A 26549-nucleotide genomic window follows, 5' to 3' on the forward strand; every position below is an offset into this window, starting at 1 on the left:
TCGTCGGAAGAGGAAACGAGAGCCAATGAGAACCCGCCTTCAATGGGAGGGTCACCTTTACCTGTGATGTGATTGGCTGAAAGGGGGCCCGAGGTGTATCGCGTATTCATTAGGTCTTCATTAAAGCAGATTGGAGTATTTTTTCTTCTTCTTATTTCGGTAGATGATGATGATGCTCTCAGTGCTTGAGATTTTATTTGTAGTTTTTTGGGGGTTTTCGTTTTTGCCTTTTTTTTTGCGGTGTTTTTTTAAAGTTTTGTTGTTTTGCTTGTATAAGTTTATAATTTATTATGTTGGTTTTCAAGTTTTATTATATATGCGTACGTATATACACATCATATATATATATATATATATATATATATATATATATGTGTGTGTGTGTGTGTGTGTGTGTGTGTTTGTGTATGTGTATATATGTGCATATTTATTATATAAACACATACAAAAACATATATATATATATATACCCCTCTACTAGGGGTGTGTGTATATACACACACATTATATATAGTATGTATGTATATATATATATATATATATATATATATATATATATATATATATATATATATAACAAATTTACAGCCCTATTCATCCATTACCAACTAAATCACGATCATTTATTCTGAATCTTTACAAACTCCTGTTATTTGTCTCGCTTCCAGAAAGCAGACTATAGACTTATTCATCAATATTCATCTTCACACAGTGAGTTTTGTAGTTTGTTCTCATCAATCATACAGGGTGTCCATAAGGTCCCAGTACCATTCTGGGCAATAAATACTTGTGATGGTATTGGGACTTTACATAATTGTAGTCGCCAGCTTGATAACCCGTTATGTAATCAATGGACAGGATTTTGTATTCTTTTAATTCAGATGTATTTAATGAAAAGGGATTTGAGACTATTTAGGAGACAGTATTGATTTTACTACCGTCAGGTTACGCCTTTCATGTTTTGTGATTTATTTGGCAGTTTGTTAGTGAATAATGGGTTTGTTTTTTTTTATCGTAGGCATGATTTGAGAGGACGGATTCGTTTCTATTTGACGGTTGCGTCTCTCTCTCTCTCTCTCTCCTCTCTCTCTCTCTCTCTCTCTCTCTCTCTCTCTTTCAGCGTCTGATGAAAAAAATTTATTTCGTTTATATAATATTCGTTTTCCAGGCATTTCAAAATTCTCTCTCTCTTACATTTTTGGCCTTATATATTGTGACCGTAATCTAACATGAAGTGAGGCATTGTACTAAGCTGTCTTTTTCCGTGGTAAATATGAGCATAAAAGAATTGCAGTGTCCAATGGTATATTCTCGTATGTAGCTCAACAATTGAAATGTAAAAGCATTATTTTACATTTCCTCGTCAACAAAAAGTGAACATCCCAGGGGCAAAAATTTCAATTCGTTAATCATAAACCTCATCTTGACGTCAGTCATCAAATCCTTCTATCGCACAAAACCTTATTCTTCCGTAGAGGTGAGATCAGGTTGCCCATTAATCCTAACGATTTCAGAGAAGGCCGGGAAAGCATATTCCCGAGCTGTAACCGAACATCGAACTTTCCCTGAAAACAGCTGGATGCCATATCTCGACATCTAACCGTAGAATCTCGTGGAAAATAATCTCATTACGATTCCCACACCCAACGTATCCTATGGAAGCCTTTTTGAACCGAACTAACCTAATCTAACCTAACCTAACCGAGGAGCATGGCGAAAAAAAAAAAACCGGGGCTGGTGCTATACTAGCAGACATCTTGGGAATTTGCTTCCAGGAAATCGGAATACAGGATGCAAGGGCGGTGTCCTTCAACTTCCACTCGAGAGGACTTCCTGAACGCCCCTGACCCTTCTTGATTTCACCTACAAAGCAAATTACTGCGTCGTTATGTCTAGTTGACTCTGGTTTATGTAAACACGACGGAAGCGTGTGATGAACTTTTGTAATAAAACGTCTTGATTCGATGACTTTTTTTTTTTTTTCATTTTTCACTCAAGTTTTTAAAATGTTTATATATATTATATATATATATATATATATATATATATATATATATATATATATATATATATATATCTAATAAAAGGAGCCCATAAAAACACCAAAATAGAGAAAACAAAAAGTACTATATTTCAGAGACTGCTGTCTCCCTCTTCAGGTAGATGAATGAGAAAAGTTCACAGAAAAGGTGGTATTTATACCAAGAGGTCCATCCACAAACAAGCCATTTTAAGTCACCCCGCTGATAATCTTCCTCTAATCTTCTTAAGGGTTGGTTGAATGAAGACGTTGTCGATCGTGTCCGAAATCCATCCTCCTTTTGAGATGTTCATTACCTCCTGCCTCTTTTATTAAGGCCGATTCCATCATTTGACTCTTGTACCGGCAGTTGCTGCTATAAATTACACGTGACAAATTCCAGTTTATTCTATGGTTATGTTCATTTATATGGTTGAAAATAGCCGAGTTCTGTTGTCCATACCTAACTGACCGTTTGTGTTGTATTAATCTCTGGGGAAGGGATTTACCTGTAAATCCGATGTAAGATTGGTCACAGTCCTGGCACCTGGGAGGTTTCGTATACCCCAGAGTCCTTTGGAGATGTCTTTTGTTGGACGTTAATCAGGGATTTGGCTAAGGTGTTTGGGTAAGTAAATACAAAAGGGTTCGATTTTCCGAGGGGGTTTGGTTATTCTCTTAATCGTGTCCAGGTGGGGAATTATTTTATTGTTGGGTGTATCTCTGGTCTTGTCTTTAGGGGGTCGGTAGAAAATTACGTTAGCTTTGTGAATTGCTTTCTCAATTATATGGTCAGGATATTTTAAAGACGAAAGTTGCTTGCGAATTAGTTCAAATTCTTTTTCCAGGAATTCTGGGGAACAAATTCGTAAGGCTTTTAAGAACAAGTTACTAGCTACACCTATTTTGATAGAAATGTCATGATAGCTAAGTAGTGAATGTATGAAAGTGAGAACGTTGGTTTTCTGTATATGGTAAATTTGTATTCTGTCGTATCTCTGATTATTAAAACATCAAGAAAAGGAATTTTGTTGTCTGTTTCCCATTCAACTTTAAATTTGATGCTGGGCACTAATGTGTTTAATTTCGAGAGGAATTCATTGAAATTGCCCCACCTATTATCCCAAATGTTAGGATATCATCCACGTATCTCATCCACAGCATGTTTTTGGGTTTTATTGCATTTATTACTGTAGTTTCAAAGTATTCCATGTACAGATTGGCTAGAACAGGACTTAAAGGACTACCCATACTACACCCGAATTTTTGCTTGTAGAATGATTCCCCGAATGAAAATACGTTATTAGATGCACATAATTCAACTAGCTTTATTATTTTGTCAAGCGCCAATGGGAAATGATCTGAATAGGGGGATAATTTTACCCTTAAAAACTGAAGAACGTCCTGTACTGGTACTTTAGTGAACAAGTACCAGTATGGGTAGTCCTTTAAGTCCTGTTCTAGCCAATCTGTACATGGAATACTTTGAAACTACAGTAATAAATGCAATAAAACCCAAAAACATGCTGTGGATGAGATACGTGGATGATATCCTAACATTTTGGGATAATAGATGGGGCAATTTCAATGAATTCCTCTCGAAATTAAACACATTAGTGCCCAGCATCAAATTTAAAGTTGAATGGGAAACAGACAACAAAATTCCTTTTCTTGATGTTTTAATAATCAGAGATACGACAGAATACAAATTTACCATATACAGAAAACCAACGTTCTCACTTTCATACATTCACTACTTAGCTATCATGACATTTCTATCAAAATAGTGTAGCTAGTAACTTGTTCTTAAGAGCCTTACGAATTTGTTCCCCAGAATTCCTGGAAAAAGAATTTGAACTAATTCGCAAGCAACTTTCGTCTTTAAATATCCTGACCATATAATGGAGAAAGCAATTCACAAAGCTAACGTAATTTTCTACCGACCCCCTAAAGACAAGACCAGAGATACACCCAACAATAAAATAATAATTCCCCACCTGGACACGATTAAGAGAATAACCAACCCCCTCGGAAAATCGAACCCTTTTGTATTTACTTACCCAAACACCTTAGCCAAATCCCTGATTAACGTCCAACAAAAGACATCTCCAAAGGACTCTGGGGTATACGAAATCCCATGCCAGGACTGTGACCAATCTTACATCGGATTTACAGGTAAATCCCTTCCCCAGAGATTAATACAACACAAACGGTCAGTTAGGTATGGACAACAGAACTCGGCTATTTTCAACCATATAAAGAACAAATAACCATAGAATAAACTGGAATTTTGTCACGTGTAATTTATAGCAGCAACTGCCGGTACAAGAGTCAAATGATGGAATCGGCCTTAATAAAACAGAGGCAGGTAATGAACATCTCAAAAGGAGGATGGATTTCGACACGATCGACAACGTCTTCATTCAACCAACCCTTAAGAAGATTAGAGGAAGATTATCAGCGGGGGTGACTTAAAATGGCTTGTTTGTGGATGGACCTCTTGGTATGTAAACACGACGGAAGCGTGTGATGAACTTTTGCAATAAGCGTCTTGATTTAGTGACTTTTTTTTTGGTTTTTTTTTTTTTTTCAATTTTTACACTTAAGTTTTTTAAAATGTTTATATATATAGTATAATATATAATATATATATCTATATATATATAGATGTATATATATACATATACATATGTATGTATACATATATATATATGTATATATAATACATATATATGTATATATACATACATATATATATCCTGTTTATTAATGTGTATGTATAACTTTTAAAACTTTAATAATATATATATACACATGTGTTTAAAGACAAATGCCGCGAAGTAAAAGTAAAACAGCATAGTGTTTGCTAACTTGCTAGGCCTTTCGACGTATGGCAAAGTACCTTCATATATATATATATATATATATATATATATATATATATATATATATATATATATATATATATACAGGGTGTCTCAAAAAAATGTATCACTCGTGATATTCCTAATGACATGTTTCGCGACGTTTGCGAATCCCTTGGTGCGCGTTATCAGCGTTGTCTGGACAATAATGGTCATCAATTTGAACATTCGCAAACATGATTCTTCAAACACATTTGTCTCATGTATTCGATGCTATTTCATTTCGCTCTATGTCCATAAATAAAGGTTTTCTCATAATTCTAAGAGTGAGGACATTTTTTTGAGACACCCTGTATATATATATATATATAATATATATATATATATATATATATATATATATATATATATATATATATATAAAGGACATAATAGTTAAATGCGGTAGATGCTGCGCAGGACAAATCTCCCAAACCAGTAGGAAGAATATAGCATCAGTTTCATGTTCACGGCATACATCCTTTCCGGATGATATTAGTACATTTGGACTCGGAACTGTGTAATTCAGTAAGTGTTCTCTAGGTAGACCTATATTATAATGTTCGACTCCGATACAAGAACCGAACAAATAGGGTAAATTCTTCATTCGTCTACAAAGTACTACGAAAGCTCTCCTCCAGGTCATATGTATGTGTATATAAACCAGGAGAGTTATGTAGTCACTCTGTATGTACGTGGAAGCTTCACTTTGTTAGGCTGGCTGGAACCCCTGTTGGAGGCCGTCGGAACTCATCCCTGGACGGTGGCCGCGCCTGTCATTGATATTCTAGACGACGACACACTGGAATACTTTTACCAGGAGGAAATGCTCAGTGTTGGGGGATTTTCCTGGAATCTTCAGGTATCTTCAGGGTTTAAGAATCACCAACGACCTTTCTTTACGACCCTTTTTCCTTTCCTTCCCCTTTTTTCTTTCTCTCTCCTTCCAGCATTTTTTTTTTTCATGTCCAAGTTCACACCTTTTGACACCACACAGTTAGATGATTTGCCTCCTGAGATTCTTCCGTGGAGGGGAAATTTCTTTCTTTATTTTTTTTTTCTTCTTGTACCTCTTCTCTTTAAAAACTAAAACACGTTCTAACCATTTTAAATAACAGTGTGTTTCAAGGTTCATTAATCATTGTTGTTGTATTGTTTGTATATAGTGTCTGGTATTAAGAATTATTTTTTGTTTCTGTAAATAGACATTTCAACCACATCTGGTTACAGACTGTCAGAGATTGATTGTATAATCAGAATCCTTCGATACAAATTAAGGAAACCGGTTCTGTGGAATGCTCGTTATGTCGACCTTATGTCAACATTATATTAACATTCGTGGTTTCATCAAATACAAGAGGTTATTCAAATTTCTTCGAAGATTAAAAAAAGTGAATGATTCTTCATTTTATATTTTACTTTACTTTAAAGTAAATCTATCTTTGTACTTCATATGTTTAACATTTAACTTTTTTTCTAATTTCAATCCTATAAAAATTTCTGTACAAGAAATTTCCCCTCAACAAATTTCAGATTTTTACATAAACACAGCATTACATCATCTCTCATGAATAATACAGTATATGGTCTTCCACATGGTATTACAAAGCAGCATTAGTCTTCAGGCTAACAACATGATATACTAAAGAAATGGAGGCTTACCTGTTGTGGGAGTTGATGAAAAATCTTCGAAAATTGTTGCCATTTGCCACACGTTCATGAACACCCTAAACGAATGGTCGTATAGGCCTACTTGTATTATAAGAAACGTGATATTTTAATACTACTTGTAAACCTGATTGCCCTAAGCAGATTTGGTGCTAGAGAACTAAACATTTCTTCTTATTAATAAATACTATTTCGCAAGTTGTAATTACCTCCTGCATTATGAAACACTGTGTTCACTCCATCTAGCAACAAGTAATCACATTGGACAAATCCCTCAGTGTCATATGACGCCATCATCTGTTAACAAGTAAGAAAATGCACAAACATTATAATGACTGTGGTTCCCACGCTTTGACATGATGTTCGTAATCTTGCAGTTTTTATTTTTATTTATTTATTTGTTGGGGAGTTAGGCTTGGTTATAAGTGTCCCTCACCATATAAAAAATATATACTTACATTTTCTATTCAAAATTCTGTGTACTATAATTAAATTTCTTCCTCAATAAACACCAAGTTACTAACATCTTGTGCTGGGTTCCGAGCTCTCTCTCTATCTGTCACTCTCTCTCTCTCTCTCTCTCTCTCTCTCTCTCTCTCTCTCTCTCTCTCTCTCTCTCTCTCTCTCTCTCTCTCTCATAAAATATAGTTGTTCTGAGTTGTCCAAACTTTTCCTGGTTTAGGCGAGGGGAAATCGCCCAGAATGAAAAAGTTTATGAACGATCACATTTGCTGTTAACGTATTTTGCTGTAATGCCATAATCCATTTTTCCTTTGGTGGTTTATTTCATAAATTTGATATTTCTGTACTAAATAGCCAGGGCGTGAGCTTGTTGGTAATCAGTTACTGAATCGATTCAAGGGCTAGTGAGAAATGTGACCAGAAGATACGAAATTGAAGCATTGAGTATATATATTGTGAGAAGATAATAATAATAATAATAATAATAATAATAATAATAATAATAATAATAATAATAGTTATATTATTATTATTATTAGTTATTATTATTATTATTATGATTATTATTATTATTATTATTATTATTATTTTTAAAATTTATTATTATTAATTAATTATTATTAGTTATTATTATTATTATTTATTATTATTATTATTATTATTATTATTATTATTATTTTCACTTGATTACTCCAGATTTTATAGCCATTTGTTCTAAGCCACGCAAGTGTATGTTGAAGTAAAGAACAAAATACGTCATTATGGGGTGAAAGTGTCTGCTGTTCCCCTTAAACATGCAGTATTTATAGCCGATTTTTTTCTGCTTTCACATAAATTTTCCTCTTGTCTCTTTGCCTAAACTATTTCTCCGCCTTTCATTACAATTTCTCTATTTCCTTTTACTTAACATATCCCTTAAAGGTAAAGTTGCAAAGCTGAACGTTTAAATCGCCATAACTGCTAAAATAATAGCATGGGGTTGATAAATAAAAGTACTTTGTAGTACTGGACAGATTCGACGGAAGAAATGCTATTACTGTCTGACAAAAATTATGTTTAATTTGGACTCGATAAGCTACTGGATATTTTGATTTAACTGGTCCATGGAGACGTTTCAGTTTGGAAAATGTCATCGCTCTCTATGATTCGTGGTCATGGTAATGTAATGTACAATAATAAAGAAAAATAATATAAATAATAACAGCTGACCGGGTTATGAATGTTGTCAGGGACTGTTCGACTCATACCTTTTCAAATAAAATTATTTCCATCATGATGTCGGTTCGTGTTAGTTTATTATCTTCAGTTATTAATTATTTATGAACATTCATTGGCTGAATGAGGTTCTAATTCTTGACAGACAACGCTGAAAAAGTCAAATTTTCATGAAGGAGTTCGTAGAGAACTGTCCTTGGCACTTTTGGTTCGGTTTATGTGACCGCAAACATCTATGACCAATGTAGGGGGTTGATACATTCAGTCAAAATGGAAGAAAGAGGTTAAAGAAGGCCTTTTAAGCTCTCGATTGCTAAGTGTCCTTTGGTTTTTAGAACGACTTCCGTATACTTCTTTGAATGCTGACATGCTCCTGCTGATTTAGGTTGGCTGGAACCGCTGCTGGAACGCATAGCCATCGACCCCCACATCGTCGTGTGTCCTGTCATTGACGTCATCTCCGACGATTCTTACGAATATCACTACAGGGATTCCTCTGGAGTCAACGTCGGAGGCTTTGACTGGAATTTGCAGGTGTGACCTCTAGAACCGAACGTGCACGCTCTAACGTCCTAGAGAGAGAGAAAAAGAAAACATTATACTTAACACTCATTTCAAAGACACCCTCTCCAGCATATCTGTCATCTCCCCCACCCCCCTTCCAGTGGGATATCTCGTTCTTAGGTGATGGAGTAGCTGATCGTGTCTCTCTCTCTCGCTCACAACTAGCTGGCTGAACTTCGTGAATGACTTGAACTATATTATACTTAATAAGGCTTTTCTTCCAAAGGGCTCATTGCCGGCCACTTGTCCTCTCCATCATTCAGGAGACTTGAGAGCTTTGTAAAGAAAGCAGGAGGAATGGCTGATTAGTGATTGTCTTAACTAACGAACTTCAGTATATATACATAGTATCTTTTGCATGTGAGTTCACCATCTGGCCACTTGGTCTTGGAGAAAATTTACATTAAACTCGTACAGCCATGAATCTTTCATCTTGCTGACACACGAGCTGTTAGTAGCACAATTTAGACAAAGCATTTCACTTGGAAAAATTATTTACACGCGTCTCTAGACATAGACAAAATGCCCGGGGGAATTTTGTTATCCTGGATTTTTAAATTGACAACGTTGAAAAATTCATGGCACCAGACTGTAAAACCTAATTTCATAATCTATAACAGAACTAACCTAATGGTGATGGATTACTACTATTTTTCAGTACTAACCAGATTCTAAGAACAATGCAGCTTTTTGCGTGATGGATGCATGTCCTGGCATACTGCTGTCAAAATGTCAGCTGCTGAGCACTTGTAACTGGTGTCATGGTCATGTAAATATATTTGTCGTGTGCATTAATCAAAATATTTTGAAATTTTCAGGTGAAACTTTGACAGCAGGAGCAAGTTTTTGAACCCAAGTCATGAATTTTTTGCTTTGATTTTTTTGTTGTTGTTGTTGTGTATAAATTGAAGATTATAATTTTGTTTCTTTTATATTTAGAGTAGAGCTTCATAGTAATTTTAACTTTTTGTCAGGTAAGTAATATTCATTATATATAGATGTTTATTAATCACAAAAAACATGTTATTTTAATGTTGGTTTTTGTATTTTATGAATAATATTATTTTTCGGATTATACAAGGAAATTTTGTCTGAATTTGTGTTTTTTGTGTGAACCTATAAAGATTTCTGAAACCAAGTTATTGTTATGTTTATGTGTGGTAATTTGTTGAAGTATTTTTGTGCATTACCCATACTTTATTTATCACAAGAATTTTTAGTATGCTTTATTTAGTATCATGGTGCAATATAGTTAAGTTTTTCTGTGTTTTATCCCATGTTATGTATATTCATAATTTTTATTGTGCAAAGTTTAGTTTGAAAGTGCAGTGTTAAGGATTTCTGTGCTTGAAACTCTTTGGCCAAAGGTTACTTTTAGTTTGATGGTTTATTGTGGAAACATAGTGGTTAGGTTTATACTGTAGTTGACATTTGTTGACTCTTGGTTACACAGTCAATCTTTTGACATAAACTCGTGCCGTGGTCTTTCATTTCCTAAACATATTTAAGGAGGTATACTCTTATTTTCTAATTTTCATATCTGCTGATGTCTTGTAGTATCTTTCTTGTTTCTGTTTTTTTTTGGATTTTATTTAATTTCTCTCTTTCTTTTTCATCTTCCCATAATCCTTCATTATCTTTCCCGTATTCCGAGAATTTCTTCTCGGAAAGTCATTGAAATATATATGCTAGCAAGTTAGCTTATTGGGGGTCCAATATTTATTTTGGATCCAATCATTTTTTAAAGTTTTTGAAAACCAGATAGTAGCTGGAAGGATAGAAAAACCCATCTGGAACTACATTCAGTACATTGAAATCAGGTTCTACTTTATAAAACATGGTCACATGTGGTCATAGATTATTATAACTTCTTGGCAATTCAAAATTTGTTAAGATATTTACATCCCCAGTTTTCTCTTAATAAGTAACATTTAGTTTCCTTGAATTTACTATCTCCCTGTGTTTGTATATTGCTAATTTACACTATACATACTTGTTTTGTCATTTCTTTGTCTTGTTTCCTTTATATTAAGATAACCCTCACACAAATAACTGACTTCAGCAACAGCATTCTACCAGGAGCTAGATGCGCTCAAAAATACAGTGCCCTTAAGTGTAATCACTGAAGATATTCTGAAACTTCATTATTAGTATGGTGTTTAGAGCATCTCACCCTCAGTGCCTTGTGTGTTATGTTATTTAAGTGGCCTTGTGACCATTCTGTAGTTACATATTCATATTTTCCCTCCTCATGTTAACTCAAGGATTAGGTTAATATAACACTTATCAAAAGGACGTCATAAGGGTCACATCAGGCAAAGAAGGGAATTTCAGCGTGCAGAACATTTTAGACCATAAAGATTTCCAACACTATCATAGTTGGATGGGGGTCAATATATGTACTGTATACTATTTAATTAAGGAAAGTTACATCACGGAGAGCTGATGAGAGGACAAGGGTCATCTTTAGATCTGTGACTTGAGCTGTTTTCTGAAGGTGTGATAATAGATGTGAACAGCAGTTTTTTGACAAATGGTAGTGGTAGAAAAAGACATTACTTGACAGCTAAACAAGACATACTCTGAATGAGATGGTGCGATCTGTGTGCTCTAGGTTTCTTAGTGCCTGTGTCTGAATGTTTATTCTTATTAAATCTGCCATTTGTTACTGCTCGTGTCAAACCAAACAGCAGAATTCATAGAGCACGAATATATGAATTGATTAATATATATTTCCTACTTTTTAAGGGGTGAGATGGGAAAGACCCAGCAGTGGTCAAGATCTAGTAGTAGTAGTATTAGTAGTATTAGCAGTAATCGAAGTAGAGTATGTAGTAGAAATAGTATGTAGTAGTAACAGTATTAGCACCAAAATAAAGTGTCAGGATGTGCATGGTATAGCTTGCAAAATGATAGATTGTAGGGAGAAATATTCGTCTTTTTTTCAATTTCTGCAGATTTTTGACAGAAAGATTAGCATTTGAAAAATGTTGATACATGTTTAAAAAGGTGTTTCCTTGCCAGCAGCAAAGTGCCTCCTTGTTACATCTGTTTTCTTAGTCAAAATCTATTTTTCTGGATAGTGTTCACAGAACACTTTTTGAGTCATTTACCGTTTTCATGCCGAGTTCTTGAAATTTCTGTCCTTCTCTGTATCTCTTGATCTTGTGAAAACTATCTTTAAAAATCTTGATTTTGCTTTATCTTTGTATAAGTATTTTTTGGCAGCTACTCAATATATTTGCCAGTTTTTTATGTGACCCATAGACTTAGAATGTATTGATGTTGGGGAACTAATGAGTAAATCACCTGGAGCATTTGACAACAACAGGTACTTGAATTTAATTTTATTGGCATGTAAAAGATCTTTTCAGTTGTCTTTCTTCATCTGTGTCTTGTATTAATTTTTCTTCTAAGTTTATTTTTCTTTTTAGTTTGGTTTTTACTACCTTATTTTATGGCATGTTGACACATGGTGATATAATTCTTTTTAGTTTGGGTTTACTGCCTTATTTTATGACATGTTGATACATGGTGATATAATTCTTTTTAGTTTGGTTTTTACTGCCTTATTTTATGACATGTTGACCCTTGGTGACACAAATCTTACATATTTCAACTTTCTTGCCAAGACTTTCAACTTTTCAGTGTTTTGGGGTCTTAAGAAATTCAAGGTGACATGGCTATTTTAAAATTTGTATTCCATTACTTCCCTTCATGCTAAACTCAGGATGGCTTGAACCCCTGCTAGACAGAATAGGTCGTAATTGGACGACTGCTGTTTGCCCTGTAATTGACAGTATTAATGCAGACGACTTTACACTTTACCATGGAGATTCGGGCATGACCCAGATTGGGGGCTTCACGTGGGACCTTATTGTAAGACTCCATATTTAGGGCTGACTATTGTGGATTTTTAGTTAGTATTTGTATTCCTTTGTTATGCTGAAAGGTGCTATTAATTTTTTTATGATGCTTGCATGAATAAATACTACATATCTTGGGATTTGGGAATGCCTCCAGATGTCTGGTTTTGGTGTTCTGGTTTGGAATTTGTGTCATTAGAGAGCCTTCTGGTTAGTTGCTTAAGAGGACATTTGCATTTCTGAATGGGGCAAGAAGCTTAAAGTGTGAGATTATAATTATTTTGGTTGTTCAGTCAGTACACATGCAGTACACAAAAATCCCTGCCACTATGGGAATGTGTTTAGGGTAAATTCATAGTTGTTTGTGACTTTCCATTAACATAGGGGTCAAATTGTCTGGTAGATTAAAATCTGTGCTACCTGCCGATCACTAGTGTATATATGTATATTTTTCCTGTAACTCAAGACTTGAAGATTTAAGCAATTTAATGTAATCATTTTAATTGTTTCTTGTTTGGGAGTACTGTTGTCAAGAGATGACGTTTGGTTCAGTTTAGGTTTCTTGGAATTTCTTTTTCCCTGTAATATTAAGAAAAATATATTTCTGACTTCTGGAAAGGAGTGAATGAAACAGTCAATCAACTGGTTCCATTGAGCATTACCATTCATGGTGTGCATTTAATTCATGCTTTATAACACACCATACCCTGTCCTCAATGCCACAGCCCTCTCTGACCCTCTGTCTCAGAAGGTCAGAAGGTTCCTGGTATCTTGCCTCTCAATAGGTCTCCATACTATATTTTCTTTGGGGTTTGTTAGCCGTCTTTTCTTTGGTTTATCCAGCAGTCTTGTCTTGCTTACATGGGTTTAAATGAAATAAAAACTTTGTCTAATTCAAGGCCTCTACTTTTGTCACTGTATTTTTCTCAGGCAATAGTATTGAAATCTGTCAATTGTCTTCAGCTGTTGTCCATAGGTGGGCCATTTGTGAACATCACATTGTCGACAGGAAAATGCACATGCATGATAATTGTTGACCTTTTGATTGTGAGCATTCTGTTGACCAAACCCTTCTTCAAAATGGAAAAATAACTTTCTTAATCACCGTGGAAGATATTTCTGCATCCAAATAAAAGGTAGGGAGAGCAGAATAGAAATAGCAAATACTAAATTGAAAAAGGATTTTTCCCCTTTGGGTAAAAAAGCTATTTTCTGATCTATTCTTTGCTGCATAATGGCAGTTTTTGTGATGTTGCATCATGTGCAACAAAAAGAGTTGCATTAACAAAAAGCATATCTTGATGTAAAATCAGTGTTTTTTGTTCTGGACTGAAACTTTCTTCGTAATACCGTATCGTATGCAAATTTTCCATTCGTTTTGAAATCCAACTAAATTCCTTCCTTATTAGCTGACAAACTAGCTGATAAACAAGGGTATCAAATGATTGTCAGGGAGATGTATCCTTGTGAAATGATTTTGCCGTTTCTAATAAAGCCCACTGAGTATGGAAGATTATATTTTCATCTCAAGTTTCACATATAGGTGTTTTTATATTACAGTTAAACCTCCAGTGAAATTACAATTCATTATATGTATTACAATATTCGTAAAACTTCTGAATGATATACGTAGTTTGGTAGGATGAATTATAAAACTGAATTTTCAAAATACTAACATCCCGTATAAAATTTTATGTATGCTTTAGCATTTCCAATCATCGTCAGCCTTTAGTTATTTGTAAACTGACTAATTACTGGTACATTTTCTTTGCAACATCATTGACTACTTATTGCAGTTTTGTGGTACGTACATAAAGTAACTGGACAGTCACTAATATTTGCAGCATCCTTTAATTTCGACACTATCCTAAGGTCGCTGCTCTCTACTTGTTGTATAGATGTTACTGTGATTCTTTCTCTTGAGGTCTTATTGAGTAGTACAGGGTATATGCCAACACCACCCATGTATATATCTCTCAGGTTAGACCTTTCAGTCTCAAAAGTAGTTAGCAAAACTCATGATCAGTTCTTCTTGATAATCAAATCTAGATTAAATTTCTTTTCTTCTTCTCTATAACATTAAAGCTTTTAGTACTTTTTCCGTCTGTTAAAACTCAAGTTTGGGAGCTATGCATGTCTTGGCATTTTCACGAGAAAACAACCCTGAATTTTTAGGTTAGGTGGTCCATAATACTGTAGAAGTTTTAGGTCTTAAGAAATATACAATTTCCTGTGGAAATTACTTTTAGATAACCAAGACAAAGAGACATAAATATCCACGTTTCCATAAACTCTTTAGGTTTATTATTTAGCTCATGCATTTCAATGACAGCTTAAAAATAATACAATAAATTTCACTAGATAAAGAGTGAAATAAGTAACCCAGATTTATATAAGTTCAAACTTGTGGAAAAGGATGGTTTTATATGTTTATGTAAGTAAACATAAAGATTTATATTGTTCTCATAGAGCATACTTTACTTGAAGAACAATATGGAATCTGTGCCATTGTTCCAAGGATTTTTGTGAGTTTTAGAATATCATAGAATAAATAGAACCAGATAACATGAATTAATTTTTTAGCATTTTAGTACAGTAAAACTTCTATTCAACCTAAATTGATAATCTGGAGCCCGTCTTGGTCTGAATAGCAAGGAATATGAATTTCCAAGACATGTCATGACTAAATAGTTTAACATAAGTACATTATAATTAGCCTGGCTAGAACCTCTTATGGAATTGATAGCAAGGTTTTTTCCACACTAACAAGTCTATATCTTTCTCTCTCCAAAACTACCACATAACTGTCATTTGATCTGAATTGATAGGATGGCTAGAGCCCCTTGTTGGCCAGATAGCAAGAAACTGGACAAACATCATCCAGTCATAGGTACTATGTATACTGAACGTAGATTTTCGTTTTAACTTTGGAGATGCTTTTTCTGTCTTTGTTGGCGGCGTCTTGTGGGACCTTGGCATAAGGCACTGGCCCATTAAGGGTTAATAACTTGTTGACCGAAATGGCCATGCGGTAATGTTAGTGCAAGTATTGTAGCTGTAGTTGCTTTATGAGGGAGTCTTTGATTAATTTGCTGGTACATGTGATGCTTTGAAAATTTTCAGGTTTCAGGCGTTTTAGGCAGGCTCAAGAAAAACAAAACCGAAATAGTTTTTCATTACAGTGAAATTAAAAAAAAAAAAAAAAAGACATTTTTACGACTCATTTTATTTAAAAATATAAAGGCAAATATCTATAAACTTACTAAGGTGATGTTATAGTAACTGAAAGGACAGAAGTATCATGAACGTATTTTAGCATAAATTTAGATGGCACTTCAGGGACTAAATAATCAAAATAGTCATTGACCCTAGAGGTATGTTTTTGATAGCTTAGTCGCCGTCTCATCCTCAAGGAGCTCCATGGTGACCAGATTAATTCCTTTATTGCTTTTGAGGACTCACCAGCGATTACCAAAAATATGTTTTTCCCATCTATATCAAAGCCTGTTTTTTCAGGAGTTCTAAAACTCATGACATATTTTTCAGTTCTAAATTAACTAACTCTTAACATATTAACAGATTTTTTTCATAGAAAATAAAAGGAATTTTCCATCCTTAGAAGAGCGCCTCAGTGGCGTAATCGGTATGGTCTTGGCCTGCCACCTCGGTGGCCGCGAGTTCGATTCTCGGGCATTCTACTTAGGGGGTTAGAGATGTGTATTTCTGGTGATAAAAGTTCACCTTCAACGTGGTTCAGAAGTCACATAAAGCTGTTGGTCCCGTTGCTGAATAACCACTGGTTCTGTGCAACGTAAAAACACCATACAAAGCAACCATCCTTAGAAGATGTATTTTACAAAAGTTTATGAGAATGGTTTGTTTTATAAATGGAAAATATTGTTTTTTGCAACCCTCACAACTTCAACATCAAATACTACTGTATTTTCTTTTATTTATTTTTGGATTTTTGGTATACTGAGCCAACAGAACTTTATACATTCACCTGTAGACAATCTGTGTGTAAACTGTGAATTTTCAGTTACATTCTAACTTAAACTACACAGAAGTCACCAAGTATTTTTTAACCTCATGTGACCTACAACACAACAGATCATCTCGTATTATTGTGAGTCTTTGTTGATGGACATTTAGTACAGTTTGCAGTTCTATGGGTAATAAAAAAAGTAGTATAGAATATTGAAGAATGCTTGGTCTGGTTAGATGAATTATGTATGAAGTCTTGACATCCTGTTGGACGTGGTTTATTCTCAGCAGTGGGACTTGGGATCATAGGCTTTTGCTAGGCTTGGATCTAGGGTTAGAGAAATTTGGTAGGTATCCTATGTTCTCAGCAAATGCAACTGAAATCTTTCCCATTTTCCCGCATTTTCTTCCTTCCAAAGAAGGACAATCTATCCATGTCAGTATTACCTGAGATTAAACTGTGTATTCATTTTTATAATATTTGCCTTCCTCCTACATTGAATGGTAGGGTGGCTCGAACCTCTCCTTGACCGGATAGCAAGAAACTGGACAACAGTTGTTTGCCCAGACATTGATATCATTCTCGACTCAGATTTCCGTTATGCTCGTTCAAGTGGAAGCATTCTCAGTGTCGGTGGCTTCTCATGGCATCTTGTTGTAAGGCTTTTGCCCATGTACAAGCTCAGGGGTTGGTGCATTTCCAGGGAATGCATATACGTAATGGGGATCCTCTCCCAGGTTAGGTTAGGTTAGGTAAGATTAGTTCACTACCTTCCCCCACCTGAAGTCCTGTCAGTTTTATTTCTGTTGTGATATCCCTTGTCTCTTGGAAATGCATTTACTCCAAGCTCGGTACATGTTGAACAGATTTTGTGTGTGGTTTGATGTTAGTGGTTGAAGTAGCTTTGAAGGGAGTTGTGGTGTTTGGTGATGCTTTGAAACCTCTCAGTTTTGCAGAATTTAGGAAAATTTTAAAGTTGAAAGTAAGTTGCTTATTCCATAATGCAAGTTGACATATTTTGTGATAATGTGTAGTGTAACCCCATTACAGTATTAAAGGCGGAACAAAATTACAAGAATGTAATATGATTAATAAATGAAATTAGATTAGGAGAGCTATAATTCAGATTTTGTGATTATACTTATTTAGGTTATGTTTTCCTGTGGATTTATAGATAAATCATTGTTTGCACATATCTTTTGAAATGATTTAAGTACTGCATTTTCTTTTAGATAATTTGTGGGTTGTGTATGGCAAAAGAGTTTGCATGTAAAGAAACAATTGCATCCTTATGCTTACATTACCTGTACTGGTATACTTGCAGATACTTATCCTATACAGTATATGTATAAGTAGTATTAGAATGTATCCTAACAACCATAATATATGTACATCAGAGTTATAAGAGAGTTTTTTCATTGTATGGTCCATCAGAGGCCCATAAATTTTCGTTCTGAAAAAGAATCTTATGAAAATATGTCATTTACACTACTTTAGCTCTCTTGTCTGAACTTCACATCCTGTCTTCATGTGACGTACAAAATACTACTAGCCCATGATAAAACCCAAAAGCTTTGTAATTTTGTACTAATAACTAAATTGCTCAGTTTTAGCATTATTTTAAGTTTTGTACCTATGTATTGACAGGCATTGTCCCAAAATTAACAAATTACAAGACTACTTGTGACCATATGAAATAATCAACCTAATATAAATAGTCTGGCACACCACACTTGCTATTTTATAACTGCCTCTAGTTCTCTGTCCGAAATTAAGCGAAGTGGGAATATGCATACCAACTACCACGAGATCCAGATCAGATTCCACGATAGGTAAATTTGTTAGATTAGCTAAGGTTTAGATAGTCTTGGCAATAAGTTCAGAATGCCCCCAACAAATGCTGTTCCTGCCTTACCCCCCGCCCTTAATATTTTTCTTAAGATTTTCTCTCATTTTCCTTGAAAAGAAATAACCTTTGTTTGACCTAAATCAAAAGGGTGGCTTGAGCCTCTTCTTGATCGGATGGCAAGGAATTGGACAACCGTTGTTTGTCCAGTCATTGATTCAATTTACGACAACAGTTTTCAATTTGCATACTCAAGCGCAAATTTTGTTCATGTTGGTGGCTTCAGTTGGGATCTAATTGTAAGTCAGACACCCTCAAAGGTACAGTGCTTGTTGATCAAGTGCAGGTGTGCTGTGTAAATGGGTGCCAGTAAATGCTGTTGGTTTTTTGGTTTTTGTGATGCTTGGAAACTTAAAAATGAGTTCTAAATGAGACGATGATTTTTATTTTTAAGTCCACAGGCAAATGGGACAGACAGCTTAGAGTAAGGCCCTTACTTATCCCAGGTTTAAAGGGAGGAGAAAAAGATGGAGAGAATAACACTAGTAAGGCTTAATCTCAATTAAAGTGATAGGACAGCACTTAAAGATCTACAGATTGTGAAGGTCAAGAGACAGATTCAGTAAGATGATTTTAAAATAACTCAGTAAAACAAAAGAAATGATTACCGAACCAAGCAACCCCAGTATTTTGTTAAAATCAGAAAGCCACAGTTGTGGCTAATGAGGAATCTTTTTTTTTTTCTAGATGTATACATATTAACTTTCATCTACCTAAGCAGCTGACATCATCAGCTCTATCCAGAAAAATTATTTAGATACAAAAAATTTAGTAAGAATATTTTGTGAAGAGTAGAAAAAAAGAGACTAACCACACAAGAAAATGAGGTCTACTGCTTGACAGATGAAGGGTGCTGTATTTTTATAGAAAGAATAGGTTTTATAGGACACATTAGTAGATTCTACTGTACTCCCTTTCAAACAATTTTTAATCATATACGTACAGATAGTACGTATTTGAACCATGTAAATCTCAGGGTTATTGATTAGCTGAATAAATATGGGAAGGTTAATTATGAGTTTAACGTTATAGAAGAATTTTTTTGGTGAAGGAACAGGCAGAACTTGTGCATGTTTAAAAAATTAAAATGTTCTTTTCTGGAACTGAGGTGTTATTTAGACTTATTGATAGATGGTATTTAACAAATGGAGAATGGTTTCATGGCTACTGGTTCCTGAATTGAATCAATTATTGCTTACTGAAGTGTGCACTTTTCCTTCACAGCAATCTGGTTTGGTGTTTGTGTGTGTTTTTATTGTAACAGTAGCACCTAATAAACTATAAATCTGCTTCTGTTATGTAACATAAATATACTCCATGTTCGGTAAGAGCCTGTAAGAATATAATTGCAGCAGTTTCTTCCTGTGGTTAAAGTTCCTAAATCAATCTCGAAAATTCAAGGAAAGTATGATGTTACTTAGATTGTACAAAAGCTGTAATATTTCACAAATGTGGTGTTAATTATGACTGTGCAATAATAACAGGAATCTGGGAGTGCAAATGCAGTAGACTTTATGAAAGAAGAAAGTTGATATTTAGGGTACCTATGATATAACTGTGGTGTAAATTCCCCATTTGGGAACTACAAGACTTATTTCTACATAAATTCAACAAAGAATTCATGTGCAATTTGACTTGTATCATCTATGCTATCTCTAAGTTGAGTGGTCACTTTGCCACAGAACCTTTGACGCTGGAAATGCTTTATTTTTTCTCTTGGCAGCAGTTAGTTCCTTCAACAAATATCTAAGATCTGGTTTGATAAATTGAATTAGTCATTAAAAATATTTGTGATGCTGGAATCCTAATAAAATGATGCAGAATCAATTTTTCGATCATGTATCTCAAGTGTCCATGTTTTAGGTATAATTGCACTGTTTTCAAGTGGAATATTAAGATATTTCACAAATTGCAGTACTGCTGTCAGTCATGACACAATGACTTTGATTGATAATTTTGTCCAATATTCTTAAAACATTTTGAATAATAGGTTCAGTTACTCTTTAAGGTCTTACATTGATTCATGAATTTCCAGAGAGAACCTGTGCCGTACTAACCATTTATAGGAGAAACTTGTGTTTCTTGTAATTAAATGTGAAACAGACGGTGTGCTAGATAGTGTCATCAACTATTCTTAAGAACTCTTTATCTAGGTTGGCTTGAGCCACTGATGGATCGTGTAGCTCGAGATTCTTCGATTGTTGTATGTCCAAACATTGATAACATCATTGATGGTACTTTTCAATACATGAGAACTGATGGTCCTCCATTGATGGTTGGAGGCTTTGATTGGATGCTTACAGTAAGGCATTTATGGATTGTAAAAGTATTCCAGATTTTATCATGGTTGTCAGTAGCGAAGGTGATGGTACTACTCTTAAACCCTTGATGGACTTTGCTAATATTTTTTTAAAAAGAATTTACATAGTACATACAAACTTTACTGGTTAGTGTCTTAATCTTGAAGTCTCACAAACTGTCCTTCCATGTGAACAAAGAAAAACAAGCTTTTTGTAAATAATTTGTATAGCAATTTCTTCCAAGGGGTAATCAGTGGATTTGTCAAAAATTGCATGTTACATTAAGTAAGCAGTAGCGCTATTCTGTCACGTGTTGTAGTTGCTTTTAATATGTAGTTTGGTACAGTAGTAGTAGTATCATCTTGTATTGGTTTCTTTATTTTTTTCTGTTTGTCTTACCACAGTAGTAATTTGATTATAGACTCCAATCAAGATGGAATTAAGATCTTATTTACCTCATGTGTGTGTGTAATATACACAGTGAGTTTGTTTTGTATTTGTGTACAATGCACTTGAATGAAATGTATGAATAGTACATGTAATTCATTTGAGTAGATAGTATGCTAAATACATTTATATATTGATGATAAATTAGGGGTGTATTAATTTATTCTAGTGGTATTTTTGTGGTATACAGAAACCACCCTACATACAAATGAGTTACGTTTCTGATGGCCGTTTTTATGTTGAATTGTTTGCAAGTTGGTTAATGTACTCTTCACGCCTATTCAAGTACAGTTCGATATACTGTAAAGTCAATACAGGCAGTCCCCGGTTATCAGTGGTCCGGTTTAATGGGGCTTGTCGAACGCCGAAATGCGCTGATTTCCGGTTATCGGCGCCGATAATAATGGCGCCAATACATACCTAACAGTGGCACCAAACCAGTTATCGGGCCAATAAGCGTTAAAAATTGCTGATTTTTGGTTGTCAGTGATTTTCGCTCCCCGCCAGTAACCTGGGACTGCCTGTAAATTACAGTACACTATGTTTTTTCATCCCAAAGCACAATACACATTACATACAGTACTGTATTTTATAGAATAGACACAACAAAATTTGAACTTCTGGGTTGCAAAAGTGAGCGCTCTGAACACAATGTTTGTTTGTACGTATCTCTGAATGGTTTGTATCTCTGAACGTTTGGAAATTGAATGTTTGTAAGTAGGGTGGTGTCTGTATTCCATACAAAAACAAAATCTTGCTGTGAAACTTTGCATTCGGATTCGCACTGTACGACATAATTTTTCATGAATTTAAATTTTTCCTTATCAAGATTATAAATTGTGTTAGAAAAAAGTTAAGGAACTGGTCATGGATCTGATTTATATTTAGACAAAATTTCATTAAACAAGATAGTTTTGGGCCCCATTTATAATAATAGGCTATCGAAGCAGTAGCTCTTTGTAGTAATATAGCATCTACTAAGTATCTTGGTGGCGTGCATTTAAGAAAATTTATATGAGGATATATATTGCCTTTTTTACTATTCCATTACAGTTAATTCAACTTAGTTTTGAGTGTTTTTTAATATTTAGTGTTGTTACTCTGTGATAAGTAAATCACAATGAAGTGGACCTGTCTGTTTTGTTTGAGTTTGTAGATAATTTCCAACCAGTTATGAACAGTTATTTTGAATTTTACCCGAGTTTTGTGATTTGCTTGGGTTATTGTCTGGGTGTTAAATTGTACTTTTTACTTTACATAAGAAGACCTAATATACAATTGTGACCTTCTCTTGTAATTTTTATATTGTGACCCGACTTCTTCGTCAAACTTTCCTTAGGAGGATCCTATGCCTAATGCTTTTGATAGAGTGTAGGTACCTTTGGGTGGGAAAAGGGAAAATTTCTCTTTATTTTGGGCTTCGTCATTGCTTGTCTTTCTGTCTTACAAATTTTCGTCTTATTCACTTGTCCGGTATGGATTTTGTTTTCTTGAAGATTACCATAAAGCAGGTGCACATTTTTTAATGTCTGATAGTATCTCTAAGTTAAAGTAGTGGGACTTGAAGAGGTCTATTTGACCTCAAAGGGTTTGATCTTAAATCCTGGTGTTAGGTTCTGTAACTTACTGTTCCCACTGTTAGATGATGTAACATAGAAAATTGAAGAAGATGGCCACCATTTAATCCTTGAAATCTTGGTTTCACTTCATTGTAAATGTATTTTTCTTTTTTGTAACTGAAAAGCACCAACTTTCTGCTGATCCACAGACTAGCATGCCCATTTATGAAAAAAGGGGAAGTAGAGAAAAGAGAATGATATAAATCAATGAGCAAATGAATATTGCCATATTGTTTTTATGTATAAACAGCTACAAATTATCATATGTTCTTTGTATTTAGTTCCACAAGATAGTTCTGTTATATACGTATTTTGTTTTTTACTTTTGTTGTTGGAAAAAATTGTCTTTTGACGTTACGTATGTCTATTGAGTAATTCCCTTTATTTAAACCATTTATTTTTTTTGCTTAGGGATAGAATTTTTTTGGCTTGGGGATAGACTACAGTACTCTAATCCATGTGATTGAGCTGTAACAGGATTATGTATAGTTGGTTAGAGACAAGAATCTTAGCAAGTTAATTTACAAGACTTGGCCTTGAGATTCAGGTGTTTGTTTAGTCATATTGAGTGAAATACCACAGATGGATATGGTGTCCTTGAAGGTATTTTGCCTTGTTGATAAGATTGTTTATTCTGAACTGTCATTTCCAGGCGAATGGAATGTCTCATCAACATAGGTGTTCAGATGATACCTAATCTTGTGAAATGCTTTACTGTAGGTTGGCTTGAGCCACTGCTTGACCGCATAGGAAGAGATTCAACGAATGTAGTGTGTCCCCAAATTGATATAATCAGCGATGACACCTTCACTTACAACATTAGGAAACAAATCATTAATGTTGGTGGCTTCGGATGGAATTTGATCGTAAGATTTGGAATGTGGCATTGAATTTAGATGTGCAGGGATATTTTTACACAGGAGAGGAGCCTTTGGAAATGGTCACTTTCAGTATATTGCAATGTTTCAGTATTCATAGCAAACCTGAAATTGAAGCGTTTCAGCCAAATGTTTGTTTATCTATGGTTTATTGATTGACACTCATTTTTTTCTGGCTCTCAGTAGAGCAGTTTTAGTAATACTGCATGCTTCATTAAAGGACTTTGCTCGTTTGTGCTTCCTTTGATCCTGGGTGGCATGGTTGTGGATTTGCCGATTTAAATGACGCTGTTTTTGAGTGGTAAGTCTATAAAAGCTTCGTTATTGATGCTTCTTTCATTATATCTTGAATATTATTTGGCTGGATTGGTGTTGGTCAAATGCTAACTGCTGTTGCATAAATTTGTTATATTCCATCTTATTCAGCTATCTATCAGTGACATACCAAAGTTAGTGTATTAGTACATGTTCTATATGCGTTTTAAACTCTGTAATTTTCTTGACTTTTTGTAAGTTTTAAGAAAGCTGCTGTCAAGTACAGTAGTAATGTTATCAGCTGTGTGAACAGTAAAGGTTGTCATGTGGGATAGAAAATATTTTTGGAAGTTTTCACTTCAGTTTCTGTATTTTGTTAATTACAGGAGCTACTGAAGATGTTGACAAACCCAATTTATTGGTTTTTCTGCATCTGACTGAGCATTGATTAATCCTCCTTTGCGATTAACAAATTAGTGATCTCTTATCACAAACATTTTGTAAATTTTTTTGTGATAGGCTGCTATCGCCACAGCTGAAAAGTGTCATGTTGTTTTTTTTCTTTTTATTTTTTTTGTGTTGATAATATGGGCAAGAAATATTTTTCCTCAAGTTTTACAGTCCTATGTGCATACTGTAACCTTTTTTTTATGAGTGACTACTGAAGCATAAGTGTCAAGCACTGATGCCATGGTGTCATTTTGAAAAAATAGTTTTGAACAGACCAAATTTTGAGTTTCAAGTAGAAGTATAGAACTCAGAGGCAGCACCAAGTTACATTGTATGGGTAATTTACAATGGATAGATGCACAGTATGGATGAAAGAGTGCTTCTCTGGGTTGTTAGTGGTTATTTATAACACCCGTCAGGTGACAATTGCTCACTTTTATTTCATAGAAATCTGAAATCCTTAGGGTTGTTAAGTTTTGTGGTTATTTCTTTGTCCTGTACTATGAAGTTATGAAATCTCTCCCTGTTTCCACTGCTATTTTCTGTAATCCTGTACTATCTTTCAAGGAACAGGTCTGTTGCTGACTTCGGTATTAGACCCCTATAACGTATCAGTCTCCCTAATTTTTGCCGTCCTTCAGATCTGGGCTGAAAGAAGGGTACAGTAGTACGTATTAGGTTTCCCGTCCCATCATTGTCTCCATTGAAAGAAATTATATCAGCCCAACTGCCTCTGCATCATGTAATCTTTATTGATCTTGTGGTTCAATGTATCTTGGAGGACTGTTGGAAAAATATTTCATTTTAACTTATCATAAAATATGTTCCCATTAATATTGTTTCTAATAAGTTAGAATAGAAATGTCACTACGTATATGTGTGGCATAGTTAGTTTAAAGTTTTTCAGTTCTAGTGGATAGAGGGGGACAGATGAAATTACACATAGGAAGTAGTTACACGTTGTTATGTAGGAAAATGGATCATTTCAAGGTAAGTGTGGTGTTTAAGCAAGAATCGTATTTCTTAGGAACTAGCACAAATTGACCTGTTGTTTGTCAGTACGGACATATTAAATTTCATTAATATATAATATTCGGTAACATTTTTAAAATTAAAAACTTGCTATATAGATTGCCAGCAATGCACATAATTTTTAATGTTCAGGGTTAACATTGTACATAAAAAGCAAGAATTTTTGTTGTTTGTTTTGCTCAATGGCATACATTAACATTTCTGCTAAGGAAAACTTGAAGGCCCAAGTGAACATGAAGTTTCAGTTACGCACACTAACTGAGAGTAAAGGTTGAACCGGAATGTATGAAACTGAATGGTCTGATAAGTCATTTTGATTTAACATTTACATATTATGACCTTCCACTGTTTGACACTGGAAATACTAGTACCTTCCCCAGAAATGAGACACCTCTGACACACCACAAAACTGACTAACAACTACTGTAGGTTGGCTGGAGGCCCTTCTGGACCGGATTGCATGGAACAGACACACAGTAGTTGCCCCAGCCATTGATGACATAAAAGATGACTCCTTAAAGTACGTAGTGGCAGAAATGGATGGTGGTGTTCCTATAGGTGGATTTACCTGGAGTCTGAAGGTAGGGACAAGGTTGTTATCCACTGCAGATGGTTCTCTCAACGTTTCTCCAGTTTTGATGTCAAATTATTTCGGTGGAAATGTGTGGGGGTTTTTTTTTCTACCTTTCCATCACACGCACTCATACTTTATCACTTCATGCACACAAATAACACTAATTGTACCGAGTTCTTTCCTGAAGTCTTTTACACATGGCACTCCAGTTATTTGAAAACTTTTTAATATTCATTTGGTTAAAAACAAAATTTAAGGTATGTGTTCATAAATATTTAACAACAGATGATAAATATCTTTGTGAAAAAATTAACTGTTATTGAACACTTTACGTATTTAGAAGAGTTAAAAAGATAAAGATACGTATAATATTGGTTGCTATTAGACAGTTGATTCAAGACATTA

At 34.6% G+C, this 26549-nt stretch overlaps 1 protein-coding gene across 23 annotated transcripts in view; it reads left to right on the forward strand.

Annotated features, from left to right (window-relative positions):
- Window positions 1-26549, forward strand: part of LOC135203661 (putative polypeptide N-acetylgalactosaminyltransferase 9) — a 322597-nt gene that overhangs the window by 265086 nt on the left and 30962 nt on the right. For 2 of the 23 annotated variants that reach the window (XM_064233536.1, XM_064233545.1), the window contains exon 6: window positions 8654-8802. The exons of 17 other annotated variants lie outside the window; for them this stretch is intronic. In XM_064233536.1, the coding sequence (XP_064089606.1) occupies window positions 8654-8802 (149 nt within the window). Of the gene's footprint in view, window positions 1-5639; window positions 5786-8653; window positions 8803-17190; window positions 17340-18679; window positions 18829-23675; window positions 23822-26549 lie in introns of all 23 variants that reach the window. 4 more of the 23 variants (XM_064233541.1, XM_064233538.1, XM_064233537.1 and 1 more) reach the window with 4 other exon arrangements.

This window comes from Macrobrachium nipponense, chromosome 36, assembly GCF_015104395.2.
Source record: "Macrobrachium nipponense isolate FS-2020 chromosome 36, ASM1510439v2, whole genome shotgun sequence".
NCBI classification, from domain to species: Eukaryota; Metazoa; Arthropoda; class Malacostraca; order Decapoda; family Palaemonidae; genus Macrobrachium; species Macrobrachium nipponense.